We start from the raw sequence: 14,145 nt of genomic DNA, 5'->3' as shown, positions 1-14,145 counted from the left end.
ACCCCAAGCGGTTTATCTGGTAGGCGTGGCAAGTAGTAGTTTTTTATTAGCTAATCTCGATTGCATAATTGTTACACACTGTTGGTTTTTTCGTTGTATCTTCCTGGTTTTTAGCTCGATTTCTTTCAAACCACAAAAGGTTTGAGGTTCAATAGTTAACCTATTCACCCACTGATTTTCAGCTTCTTCCCATACGCGGTTTACCCTGTAGGCGTGACAACATATTGGTGTTATTTTTCGTGAATAATCGCTCATAACTCTTTTCCTGTTTATCGTATTCTAGCCAAAGTTGGTACAGTGATGCGCCGTTATATCCCCCTTCAGTGTGCCAAATTTCAAGGCAATCGGATATTGCGTTCGCGTTTTATAGCAGTTTTTGTAAGTGTGCGAAAAGAGGAAGAAAAATAAGAAGAAAAAAAAAAACGAAGAAACTAAGCCAATTTTTGAAGTCGCATATCTCGGGAACGCTGGAAGCGATTTCGCTCAAATTTGGAATGTGGAATGCTGAAGGTGGAGGGAGTGTCCACAGCAAAAGTCGTCTTGTTTCATCAAGGCATCACAGAGCTGCGGAGGTGCGAAAATTGTGTTTTCTTTCTTCCTGTCAATATACTCACGGGTGTTGCGCGCCGGCTTCTTGAGCCGCACGACACACTACCGTGTGTCTTGATTTCCCTACCGAATGAAGGAGGAAAAGAAAGAGCAAAAGAAAGTGGCAATCTGTGGCTGCCTTCGAGTCTTGATAGTCAGTGTCACACCATGGTATCAGTGCATCAGCACGAGTTTCTTGTCCAGAAATTAAACAAACAGCTAGGCTATCTTGTTTATGGCTTTGTTGATTTTCATTGGATAGATGTAGTGAACAACCGCAACTATACCACAGGTTGCATTTAGTAACCTCATATAAGCATCAAAGCTAGGAAACTGAGCATAAATTTTCTAACTCACTTTAATTCTTCCAGTAACCAACCATAACAAAGTCATATTTCATGTTACCCTAGGTTTTGCATTTTACAGGGCTTGATTTCAGTGCTATGAATAAAATGAGAATCAGTAAATTGTATGATGGATTGATGATTGTGATTTGTGTTCTGAGTATATGGACAGTGTGAGACTCCAAAAATATTCAGCATTTTAATAATCTATTCTTGTACATAGTTAAGGTAACAACGTCAACATTTAATCGTAGACTTGTCATGTGCTTTTTCAGTAGAACATTTCATCCTATAGCTCATAAAAACAATTAACAGGGACGGGCAAAACTCATCGAGAGTTTACAGCTTATCAAATGAAGTTTATATACATACCCACGATTTAAAACTAGTACATTCATAGGCTCTATCCAGGTAAAGGAACCAATTTTTTATCATCAGTTTTAATTTTGGCTCTGTCACACTGTAAGTGATAAGTGATCTGACTAGACTAACTGCCACTCAAGTAATCTGCTTGGACCATACAAGATTCAAAGGTGGTAGCAGCAAATGAGCAAGCAGCAGTTTTGTTCCATCAAATGCACCAAACCGGGGACTACTTATGGCGGAGGGATCTGTTAGGCATACCATAAGTTGTCCAACCAGACAATTTGCAGTGTTGAAGGGGACCAAATAGCTATGGTTGTGCTGTAAGACCCTATCTAGCAAATGGTCCATGGCACTGAGAAAAAGCATCATGGTAATAACTGTGACAGTGCCTGGCATAGCCATATTAAACTTGTGTTCCCCCATTCCTGTCCCATTCTAGTCACAAAAAGCGGTAGTTATATATAATTATGCCAAAACAGAAGTGCGTGTAGACAACAAATTGTACCTAAAAACTCTCCAGATTCCTGGCCTCGACCTACTCGCTGGCCTCAGTCTATCCGCCGGCCTCCGGTACGCATTCCCCTGGCATTCCCTGTCCTTCTATATATTTATAAGAACGTTCCTATTTCTAAAGGATTTATGAATCCAGGTGGACTAAATTACCTAAAACATGTTAACAGTAACTCATGATCAGGTAGAATCTGGTGACTACGGTTAACAACTATCGGGTAAGTACCCGGATGACAATGCGAGAACCGGGTGATTCTGATTTCTGAAGTGCTTAGCAATTCAGAATTTGGCGCAGGGGCTTATCATTAAAAATTTTAGAGGCGCGTAAAAAGCTACTGCTGCATCAGCTTTCTTGTAAAGATACTCCAATAGAACAGCATAATATGTAGATAGTCAGATGTAGCTACGTATATAGAACGCGTACGTATTATAATTATTTTGATCATTTAAATTAGTTACACTCTTCTCAGCTTCTGCAGTCTGGTATATCAAGTTTATTTTTTCTCCTCAGTGTGTTCAGTTAATATGTCTATTGGAAATTGCACTAAATTTGTTGAATTGAGCTGGAAATATGACACACTGTAGCTACTGTGCAGCATCCTGAGCCATCATGCTACATACCAGCATATTAAACAAAAATTAATGTCTTAGGTCACAACAATTTTCAACTTTCAAAGGAACATAGTTCAGTATTGCCTACATGGACACTACGTATAGCAGTACAGTAGGGTGTTTAGTATTACCTTTGACAAAAAAAAGCAAACAACAAATGCAGCAAAAAAGAAAAGAATCAAAATGTGCACAAAACATGGATCTCCCTATGTGCATGCTTGCTATGTCAGTTTAGAGCATTATATTTACTAGAATTAGAAGACTTCCTCTGCACATAGTGCACATGTTTTGTTCCATCTTTACTTAGTATTTGAAAGGAGTTGAATGGATTATCTTGTGACTGAAGTGACATACTGTGATTATACAGTTTCTGCTTTAACATTCAAGTATGCACAGGTGATTCAATAATCAAAGAGGTGTCAGTAGCAACAACTCTTTTTAGCAACTGAAATACTTAACCACTATCAAAGAAAGAATTTGCTTAAAGGATTATTAACTGTTAGGTCAATTACACTTATATAGCTTATACCATTGGCAGAAACTTTAGTTGGCTCTGTACAACAAAATGAACAGTACTATCCCTAATATACCTGGTCGTCCCATTGTGCAGTTACCATCTGATGCATTTGTTGACTTCAATTTGGCAGTGACCATTGTGTTCACAATAGTGTCTCCATCTATCAACGGACTGATTATTCTACTAGTATTAATGTCAAGACAACTACGTAGTCAACCATATCAGCTCCTGTTTACCAATTACCTTGCATCAACTGTGGCAATTATTTTTGGTATTGGCATATACAGAATAGTTCAAATTCAGAACTATAGGAAGGATGGATTTGTTGTTAGCGCTGATAAAACTAATTGTGGTCTTTCAAAATTTCTTGAGTTTCCAATAATGACAAGCAGCTATTGTTTATTTTTAATTGGATATGAAAGATTTGTATTAATACAGTACAACAAAATTATTAATCAATTGGTACAAGTTACTTTTATTTCACTGCCATGGGCTTTTGGTGTCTACCGCTACTCATTTGAATTAGCTAGCTCAGAGAGTCACTACCTTAACATTCCATACAATGGATTGTGTATTGATATTTCCAATGAAAGACAAGCACAAAGGATTTTGCACACTATTTTCAATGTTGCTCTGCCATTATGTCTTGCAGTACTTACTAGCCTACTAGCATACTTCAAGATGTACAGGGAGTACAGAAATACCACAAAGAAGCTTAACAACCAATCCTTTAGTGGTAATGCTGATGATGAAGCTGATTTACAAAACAAAAAAAAGTTTTTAAGAACAGTGGCTAAAACTATTAGCATGGCTGTTGTTTTTGTAGTTCTTAGTGTCATTGTAACTACTGTTACATCCATTATATTCAGCCAAGTTGCAAGGGATGATAGATCTCTAGACTTCAGAAACACATGGGGAACAATAGGGTTCATCCTGATCCTTCTTGAGACTATCATTATTCCTGTTGTTTTTGTTATAATGAACCGACCAGTACAAGAAGTTTTGATCAACTTCATTTTTATAACATGCACTTGTAAAGAGGTGCACTTGAACTTTTAGCTGAAGATGAATTGGTTTAGTGTTCTGTGCACGTGGTCAAATTAATGAGTAACATTGTACATAACAAAACCATCTTAATCGTATACTATATGCAGTCTTTTCAATGCATTTTATTATGTATGAAGCAGTACCAAACTCTTATCATAATTATAATGTGTTCACGTTTTGATCAAACTCTATTGAATAACAGAAAAGTGTTTATAAGGTCAACTTTTTGTTCTGATAACAGGCGATGATGTTAGTTTACACAGCAATATTATGTGTGCATTGAATGTAGTTAGACACTACTACCCCTTACAAAATAATGAACTCTTTTGATGACATACTGCAGGTGGAGGTTGGGGTGTGCACCACTTAGGATTCAAAAGTAGATGGAGATTGGTAATTGAGCCACAAAACAATATGTTAGGGGCACTTTATAGGCTGAAACCTCACAAAATAAACGTCAAACATACATGATATATTCAGTAGCCAGCTCGTCTATTCAAAGTGTGTGAACCATTTGCGATTCAAAGGGAACAGGGAAGGCACAATGCCACAAATCAACCTGTCAGAAGGAGTTTATATACAGTAGGCTGAAATCTCACAAAACAAAATTAATATACTTGACACATTCAGCAGGCTAAGCTGTTTGATCTCCATCATGTCCTACATTTCACCAGAGAGAAACCAAGTGACCAGCAAGAAAAGACTAAATCAACAACTCTTAGAATCATTTTAGATTCTTACACCCACTTAAGCATAGATCTTAGTAAATTCCAGTTGTTAAAGCTCAGTTACTATGTTGTAGAATCCCATACAAAATTTTACTGCTTACAGTGTATATACATGCATGCATATGTTAAAATATACAATTCAGTGTTTTGATTGTCTTTTACTTTTCTGATCTCTAAGATTCTTCTCCAGTTTGTTATGTAACTGTGCTCGTTTGGTGACATTCAGTGTTTTGGGATGTGCGAATTGTCTAAGGCTTTCCTTTCTTGCTGCCACCTTAGCTTCTTCACCGCAACCGTGTATTTCAGCTTGATGATGTGAAATACAAAATAACTTGCAACAAAACTTGCAAGTTTGTCCAAGTAACTTGATGCTTTTTTTACAGCCAGAATAACTACAACAATTATTTTTCTTAATGCATAAATCAGGAATTTCATCATCATCCTTTTCTACAACCTTGTTTTCTTTAGTAGTGGTGGTTTTACTTGTAGACTTAGATTTCTCCTTTCTACTACTGCCAAGAGGTTTATGGCTGACTTTACCGACTGGTATAACTTCTTGGTTGTCAAGTTGGCAGAATAAGTTAGTTCTACTGGAAGGCACATGATCACCTGTTGGGAGAGGCATGTATACAAAACACATTCCAGTAAGCACATACTGTATTACAACTGTAAGAATCATTTTATAAGCTACAGTAGTAGGGATTAATACAATAAATTAATTTCAGTTACATGGATATGTTTTGCTACAGTAGCCTTGCCTACTATATGGGCTATGTCAATATTTAATAACTGTAGCTACTAGCTAGTACACTGATAATGTGTTTACCACACAGATGCAAACTATGCAAAATAGTATACCTTTCCTATAGTAACAAAATCACCAAGCGTATCAAATAGTACAGTAGAACTGTTTAAGTAGGGATCGTCCCTAACCTCCCAAATGCCACCCTTAAAAAGTATCCTAGAGACATCTTATGCAACAAAATCATCTTTATGGAATGATATTAGTCCATCTAATATTAGATACAACATTAAAAACAACTACAGGCAGCTGGATATAGAATTTAAAACAAAACTGCAAAAACTCGAATTTTGGTCTGCTGGCCTTGCCTGCATGACCACAGTCACTAGACTAGAGGCCAAACGAAGCAGCGCACGGCCACTATTTTATGCCACAATAACAAACTCATCAGTAGCATGCACCTATCCAACAAGTGTGTGCCCTCTGTATATATTCTTTCCTTTTATCTTTAATTAGGCTCTCCAAATAGTACTGGACTGTAATGTCATCATGTTTGAGTTAATAGATTGATAAGAAATGTGGTCTCTGTGATCAGTACTATCTAAGAGATGTGATCATTACTAGCCTAGATCGTTAATTAGCGTGGTCTCTAACCTATCATGATGATCTCACCACCTTGGTCCAGCTAAAATAAAGGCCTTTTCACACCTAATGCACATTGAATTCATAATTGCATATGGCTTCAACATAAGTGGATTGAATCCACTTTAATCCTTTTCACACTACACCATTCCTTAAATGAATTGCACCCGTTTGTGCTAAAAGTGCTGCATCACGTTTGATCACGTTTTCTTATGCAATAGTGTTAATAATGGCTCCTGTTCATTTTCTAACTGTTACTGCTGTTCTCTTCGTCTGGACACTGATTCAACTGAGAAAACAACAATGTCTTAATTGCCAATGACAATTGAAAACTGCGGAAAGAAGATTGCGTGCTCAGCGAAAGTATCATCAACGAAGAAGAAGGATGCTTCGAAGGCAAGTGACACGCTGTTTAGATTGGCATGCTCAATCTTCACAGACTGTATGTTGTACACTTATAACTGGTATCATAACCTAATTTTGTAAAATAAATTATACATGTATATTGCTATGCATTAAATATGAAATAATGTATATTTACCTCAGATACAACACATTAGGATGTAATTAGTAGCTGACCGGAGTAAAAGTCCTCTGGATTGTAGTGTGTGGTGTACGCCACGTTCACATGTGTACTGGGAGCCAGCTAAAGCTGGTGCATTTGGAGATGAATGGTGGCATGAAAACCTACGGATGAGTAAAGCTACGTTTGGTTTGCTGTGTGACAAGCTAAGACCACACATAAGCAAGGAAGTGACAAAGTATCGTTTACCTGTTGCTGTTGATATGCAGGTAGCTGTCACCATCTGGCGTCTTGCAACAAATATCGAGTACAGAACAATTGCTGAACTTTTTGGACTAGGTATTTCAACAGTGAGTACTAACGTTTGTAGAACCACTAGTGCTATCACACATTATCTGCTACCACTGAATGTGCAGATGCCATCAGAATCAAGGCTCAGGGAAATAATGCAAGAATTTGAAACTCTGTGGGGATTTCCCTAGGTAGCTGGAGCAATTGACGGGACTTATGTTCCCATTTTAAAGCCAACTGAGTTCCCATCTGATTATTACAACCGCAAGGGTTACTATTCTATTCTGATGCACACAGTTGTAGATTCACAAGGTCGATTCATAGATGTAAATATTGGTTGGCCAGGAAAAGTGCATGATGCAAGGGTGCTTGCAAATTCAACATTTTATAACGAAACATCCTCTGGTACCCTTCTCCCCAACTGGACAAGAACCATTAATGGTGTGAATGTACCACTACTTATTCTAGGTGACCCTGCCTATCCTTTAAAGCCTTGGATGATGAAGCCTTGGATGATGAAGCCTTGGATGATGAAGCCTTGGTTGATGAAGCCTTGGATGATGAAGCCTTGGATGATGAAGCCTTGGATGATGAAGCCTTGGATGATGAAGCCTTGGATGATGAAGCCTTGGATGATGAAGCCTTGGATGATGAAGCCTTGGATGATGAAGCCTTGGATGATGAAGCCTTACCCTGATACCGGTCATTTAACAGCAGTTGAACGACACTTCAACTATCGTCAAAGCAGAGCCAGAATGGTATTGGAGAATGCTTTTGGACATTTGAAGAGAAAATGGCATTGCTTGTTGAAGAGGATGGACTATTATGACATAGAACATACCACAAATGCAGTGGCTTCCTGTGTTGCACAATATCTGTGAGCAATTAGGAGATGTATGCCGACCTGACTGGATCCATAGAACTGATACATCCAACAGCAGTACACCAGCTCTTCCACCTGTTGCAACAGTAGCTGACGGAAATGCTAGCAACATACACAGTGCATTGAGCCAATATGTATGTGCACACCAGTAGATCACATGACATAAAATTATATTGATAACATGAACACTTGTTGTTTTGACAAACTATTTATACAGTTGTACAGTATACTATTAATCAGATTGTACATTGGGGTCTAGTTCTGGATCATTATCCACACTACTTGGGTTGGTAAAGGGTACACTACTGTAGTTAGGCATAAAATCCTGGCCAGGAAATTTAGGATTCCCTGCAGTATGATTGTAGTGTGGATAAACATGTGGGAAAGATGACATGGGGCCTGGGGGTTGAGACATCATCATGCTACTCATTTGAGTCATAAAACCGGTAAATATTGACATCATCATCTGAGCATGACAGTCTTCATGTTCCCTCCTCTCTTTCTCTCTTCTGTCTTCAAACTCTAGTCACCTCTTCTCTTGTTCCTCCACTTTCTTCTCTGCTTCCTCGTCAATTTTAGCTATCTTTGAGATCAAGTCTTCTGCATCTCCTCTCTTTCTCTTCTTGCCTAATATAAAGCATAGTTTACAGCAAAAACAAGCTACAACCAACCTCTTGTCTTTTCAAACTTTAATTGTTTATCTATTACACACACATACATAATCATGTCACAGCTATTCATTGCATTTTAATACATGCCTTGATCGTCTATGGATTGCGCACTCTAGACTTTCTCCTTGTTTTGTAGTGGTGGTGGTGGTGTCTCTTCAGTTGCTTCTGCCATATCATCAACTGTAGTAGTTGATCCTTCTGCCGGCTCAAACACTGCCGATGTTGAAGAACAGCTACTCTCCAGTGGATTGGAGTGTACACACCGATATGCTTGGGTGTGGTTTTAATACAGGGCATACATTCTTGATCTCACACTGCTTCCTGAGGTGTTTTCTATTATTACAGTGGGGTTAGATGTTGCCCGTACAGCTAGTATACATGTAGCATCTAGCTCCTCAAAGAATGGGCATGTTTTCCAATTGTTGCCCATCCTGCGAATAATATCCTTAACCCACCCTGTAGGAGAAATATGCTCCACTATACTGAGTTAGCTCTGGGTCTTTTACCTTGTTGTATTTAGCCTTTAGGTTCTTCACCTTCGTGCAGCACTGCTTGTAATCAAAGTTGTATCCCCTCTCTTTCATAGCTCCCACTATTTTCTAGAAGATTGTTTTGTTCCTGCTAACCCCATCGAGGTTTTCTTGTATGTTTTGTTCTCCCCAGATAGCAATTAGGGCTTGTGTAGCATCCAAGCTCCAACCTACCGCCATAACACACGTGTTGCAGAAATCAATATTCCAAGATCACATGATATGGAGCGCCGCTAATCAGAAAGTGAATGCGCATTGGTCCGACCAATTTACCTTGCAAAGTGGATTGGCCTTAAGCTGGATTGAGAAGTGGATTGGGTCTGATCCGGATCAGGTGTGAAATGGTTGGATCCGGATAGATGCAGATTCGAGCGTAGTGTGAAAAGGCTTTAAGGAAGTGACCACATCTCTTGGTAGCTGATTCAAGATATTCTAATACAACAGTTACCCTAATACAACAGTCAAGTATGATACTAGAATAGAACAGTCACACGTGCGTAGCCATATGTTAACTATAAAAACACTACTTATTTAAGAATTATCATACAGTATGATAGTACTGTATATGAAGATTTGGGCTTTTCTGGTCAAAAATATCATCCCAAAACCTACCTTCATGGTGCCTTGGCAGTATTGTTAAAGGAATATTTTTTTTATTATGACTATTGAGCCCATGCATACTGTTTCGAAGAAAGAATGGCACCAGGCCAGCATACCATACAGATAAATTTGCATCTGAACACACGCCCCAATAATTGATTACTGAAAAGTGAAGTGGACATTACACTTCGCATTTACATGTAGCTATGTTCCAGCCGTTACACAGCATTACAAACAAAGAACAGTATGAGAAGCATCTCTGCAATCAATCCAATCTCCACAGAAAGTACAGGTGATAAGCTTGATGACTAGTCCACAGCCACAGGGAAGGTGTACTGCACTATCATGAAACAACAACTTGCATAGTCAGCGAAAAGAATTGGGGCACAAAGGAGGGTAAAAGGAAGTCCATGATAGTGCTGGGCGGTATTGAAAATTATAAACGTATCTGGTTTCTAAAAAAAATATCATGGTATGGGGTATATGTCTGTAGTAGTGAACATAGTAATCATGAGTTCATTTAGTTTTAAAGTCAGTAAGCCTTTTAAGTTGAATTCAATAACACAAGTAAAATGTGCTCAAGGCTAACAGGTTACAAATACATCTTACTACTGCCGTGTAATGAGACAGTAGGCTGGCAGTGGCACTACCAGCAAGCAGTAAACATTTGCTTGGGGCATGGCTTGTAGTCACTACACACATAACTTACTGTAAGTAGATGCCAGAGTCTTCATGTCTGGCTTCTCCTAAAATACTAATACTATCAATACGAAAACACAGACACTGGTTTCCTTAAATGCTGAATATAGTTACCTATATTCAACAGCATGTAAAATAGCGGTGTACTACCCAGCAGTACTCCATGATGTGTGTGTTGTACACACTGCGGTTGGCGAAAAGGCACATCTTCGCCTCTTTGGACAAAGAAATGTTGAACGGTGAAGAAATCAAGCCTATAGCTTTATATCTGTTGTCTAGTTATGCTTGGCTGGAGTCATCAGTTAGTCAGTCAGTCAGCATAGGGTATATATGTGTCATGTGCATTTATTTATGATGCAGTAATACGTAATTTAAAATGCTAGTAGCACAGTCTAACTTTGAATCACTTTATTTTACTTAAAAAACAGTCTGTGGCATAATGCCTATTTATCTTATCAAATCAGCCAGCTTGTTATGTACAGTATATCTCTTGGTGGATATGCCAATTCATACCAAAGTTTTAAGCCAAATTATAACCTCTGTAGACCAATGCAACCAAAAATTGTATGACTACAAGTAGTTTATTTTCAGGTTAGTTGCTATATACAAATCGATTTTTTTCAATCTACTCACTATAACAGGATGAAACTTTGGTAACCCATTTCTTGTACACTGTAGATAATACGTACCTTAGGTAATAAGAACAACAAAATTCAGACATTGTGCAAAGTATGCGGGTCTTAGTTGAGACAGCTACATATTGAATGTCATGTTGCACATACTACATACTGTATACAACATACTTGAGCTTTCCAAAGTACTTTCTTCAGACAATGAAGCAGTATTAGACTCTTGTAATGGTTTAGAAATACTGATATAACGATGAGGTCCACTTCCATGACTAATATGTTGTAGGTTCATTTCATCTGCTACCTACAGTATATATTACACAATAACTTATATTCAATGTCTATGTACAGTGTAACTTTCTATTGCATAAAGTGTATGTTCTTTATTCACAGGGTCAGATTATGTACAGTATGCACTCTACTGTAGTATGAGTATGCTATACTTTCTACTGTAGGTAAGAGTCTTTAACTAATTGCAAAATACAGAATGTACCAGTTACCTCTTCAGCCTAAACATATACACGCACATGTGTGGATCTGCAAAAACCCACATATTTTCAAATTCTTTATTGCTATGTCTCTATTATCTATGTAGCCAAGGTAATGCTCCAGTTTCATATGCCAAGAACTTTTGGAGCTACAGCACTACAAAGTAGCTATAGTGACAAAAGAAAAAATCAATTTGTACAGCAACTATTGGGAAAATAGATTACAGGCACTTAAAAAGATGAATATAGCTTACAAATGCAATGATAGTCCCATCATATTTGCCATGGATTTTCTGATTTCCTTTGGTGTACTGCAATGAAACAAGATTTTCAAACTCCTCTTGAATAGGCGAATAGATTGATATCTAGGATTTTGCTGATAGAGCCAAGATCGCAGTCTAAAATTTTAGGTTTTTTGTAATAATATGTATGCATTATACCTATTGCAGATATGCATGCTAACAAACCTCATGTAATACTTTTCTTTGTAGTGAGCTTAATGTCATGGGGTAATCAAGTGTTTGTTTGTCTTGATCAGCAACAAACACTAACAATTCCTCAGTGAATGTGCTCCTCAAGTCATCATTAATAGTTCCCCCAGTTGTGTGGCAGTACTGCTCTGAAGTAATGATACTCGGTGGGGATTTAGTAGGTGATAAAACTTTTGGCTTCCATTGTTTTGTAGTTGGTTTACTAGTAACCTGTTTTGATGACTTTGACTTTGTACCTTTGAGAACTACGGGTACATATGTTTGCTGCTGAAACTCTGGGTCTGCAAATAGTAAAATAGAAGTATAATGCATTGAAAATATTTAATTAAAGTTGGGATCCACGCAAAAAAATGCAGTGAAACAAGAGACACAAAGATATAACATAGATATGTGGGTAAATCTTCCCATGTTATACACTTACGTATCCTGCTTCAGCATATGGATCAGCTTTTAGAATACATTTGCAAGAAATCAGTCAACCATATACTGTACATATACAAACATTATGTCCCACTAAATTCTACTAGATAATGTTGAATCGTCCACTAGTAGGTATAGGCAACCTCCTTTGTTTCCTTACCTTTTATTCTACGATCCCTAATTGAACTTGCTGTAAAATTCCTAATTTTTCTTATGCTTGCATTTTTTACTCTTTTGTAACATTATGACTGGTGAACCCACACATGTGTCGCATCAAAAGAAAGAATGGTGCCAGAGTTTATGTTTCATCTGAATACACTTCCCAACTATCAATTACTGACTTGAAGGCGAAGTGGCCATTACATTTTGCTTTCAGCATGTTCAGTCCGTTACACAAGAAGGACAGTGGGAGTAGTACCTCTGCAATCAATCCAGTCACCATGGAAAATATCGACAATTCCGTTTACAAACCATGAATTGACACCTTTGGCTGTCAACAAAAAGAAATGGGACACAAAGGAGGATAAAGGTATAAGTCCATGATGCATGCATTGTATGTCCACAAGATGTTGAACAGTGAAAAATCAAACCCATAGCTTTAATGTCTTACCCGTTGAATTACTCATGGCAGTCAGTCAGTCAGTCAGTCAGTCAGCAGAAAATTCTACTGAATAAACAAAATTAACTTCCGTAGCAATCTACAGTATCTGAAGTATTTTTGGCTGTTCTACAGACACTTTGATTTATTTTCTATTTATTTTTTCATTATTATTATACTGGACAAGGTCTGTCCCAAACAATTACATAAAATCAATTTACAATATTAAGATAAATGATTATACCTAACCAATACTGTCAAGGCACCATGAAGCTAATGTGAAGCTGATTTCTGGTCAATACTGTTTGTGAAAAGGTGATAACTTCCATGATCCCTAATACAATATACTTCATGAAAGAAAACAGCCATGAATGGTCTATCTTTTCCTCATTCACAAGAAAACATTCACGATTTAAAAGCAATTTACAGCTATAGCAATCAGGCACATGCCAACAACTGGTCAGTCACGGGTACACATTTGATCGTAAAAACGTGACTATGATGCGTTGAGTGGACGGAAAATTTGTCGCATAGAAATGAGCAACATTCATGATGTGGGGGAAAGAGTAAGGCAAGACTGGCAAAGTGACCATATACAGTAGGTATGCCTGCATGGGGGGGTTAAGGTACAGTATGTTGTAGTGATCAAGTATCCCATTTCTCTTGAATCATGATGGTTTCTGTTTGCTGTCACTTACTGATGCTTGCATCTCTGTTAACATGCATGGCGTTACGCATGACTGTGTACGGTTGTGCATAGCTAGCAGTTTACACTATAGCATGACACAAAAAAATTAGCCTCTTGTAGTAGTATAATCACGCTCATGCCCTTCACAATTGTTGCGTGATTCAAACAATAATATGAAGTGAAGCCATCCACTAAATGCTCCCCACCATTGGAAATGGATCAAACCATGGCTATGTACATCTTCCTCCCTTGTGGAGCTGTCGTTTGACGCTTGTGTCTGGCAATGTCTTGTCTCCTTTGATGGCAAGTTTCACAAATAAACTGCAGAAAGCACAGTGTTCTGGAAAGCACGGTGTTCTGCAACCTCTTCAGTCCTTCCTGGCACACGTGTCTTCACATGTTTCTATCTTGGGAAAGGCAGTGCCAATCAGCCTCAGTGCACGCACGCACACACACGAGTGCACGCGCGCACACACACACACACAACACACTAAAAGCCTTCAGCTACAGTACTAGTATGGTCATGCCTGTCCAGTGA

General features: G+C 38.1%; 2 protein-coding genes and 1 long non-coding RNA gene across 4 annotated transcripts in view; all 3 read right to left on the bottom strand.

The window, feature by feature from the left end:
* The window catches only part of LOC136265012 (b(0,+)-type amino acid transporter 1-like), a 39,192-nt gene extending 37,183 nt beyond the window's left edge, over window positions 1-2,009 (bottom strand). The window contains exons 1-2 of the mRNA XM_066059770.1: window positions 1,962-2,009; window positions 1,804-1,898 (exon numbers count right to left, since the gene is read on the bottom strand). The gene's annotated coding sequence lies outside the window, so the exon portion shown is untranslated. The remainder of the gene's footprint in view (window positions 1-1,803; window positions 1,899-1,961) is intronic.
* Window positions 2,010-4,753: 2,744 nt separating this feature from the next.
* The window catches only part of LOC136264558 (DNA-binding protein SMUBP-2-like), a 42,553-nt gene continuing 33,161 nt past the window's right edge, over window positions 4,754-14,145 (bottom strand). For both annotated transcript variants that reach the window (XM_066059325.1, XM_066059326.1), the window contains 3 exons: window positions 11,878-12,182; window positions 11,097-11,226; window positions 4,754-5,321 (listed from right to left, as the gene is read on the bottom strand). In XM_066059325.1, coding sequence (XP_065915397.1) covers window positions 4,852-5,321; window positions 11,097-11,226; window positions 11,878-12,182 — 905 coding nt within the window. In that variant the 3' untranslated portion in view covers window positions 4,754-4,851. The remainder of the gene's footprint in view (window positions 5,322-11,096; window positions 11,227-11,877; window positions 12,183-14,145) is intronic.
* LOC136264559 (uncharacterized) lies at window positions 5,328-11,074 on the bottom strand. The gene is made up of 3 exons (XR_010705188.1): window positions 8,552-11,074; window positions 8,465-8,494; window positions 5,328-8,420 (listed from the first exon to the last, which is right to left on the bottom strand). It is a non-coding gene; the product is annotated as an uncharacterized lncRNA (long non-coding RNA).

This window comes from Dysidea avara, chromosome 8 (assembly GCF_963678975.1).
Source record: "Dysidea avara chromosome 8, odDysAvar1.4, whole genome shotgun sequence".
Classification (NCBI taxonomy): Eukaryota; Metazoa; Porifera; class Demospongiae; order Dictyoceratida; family Dysideidae; genus Dysidea; species Dysidea avara.
This window is presented reverse-complemented; position numbering and strand designations above follow the sequence as displayed.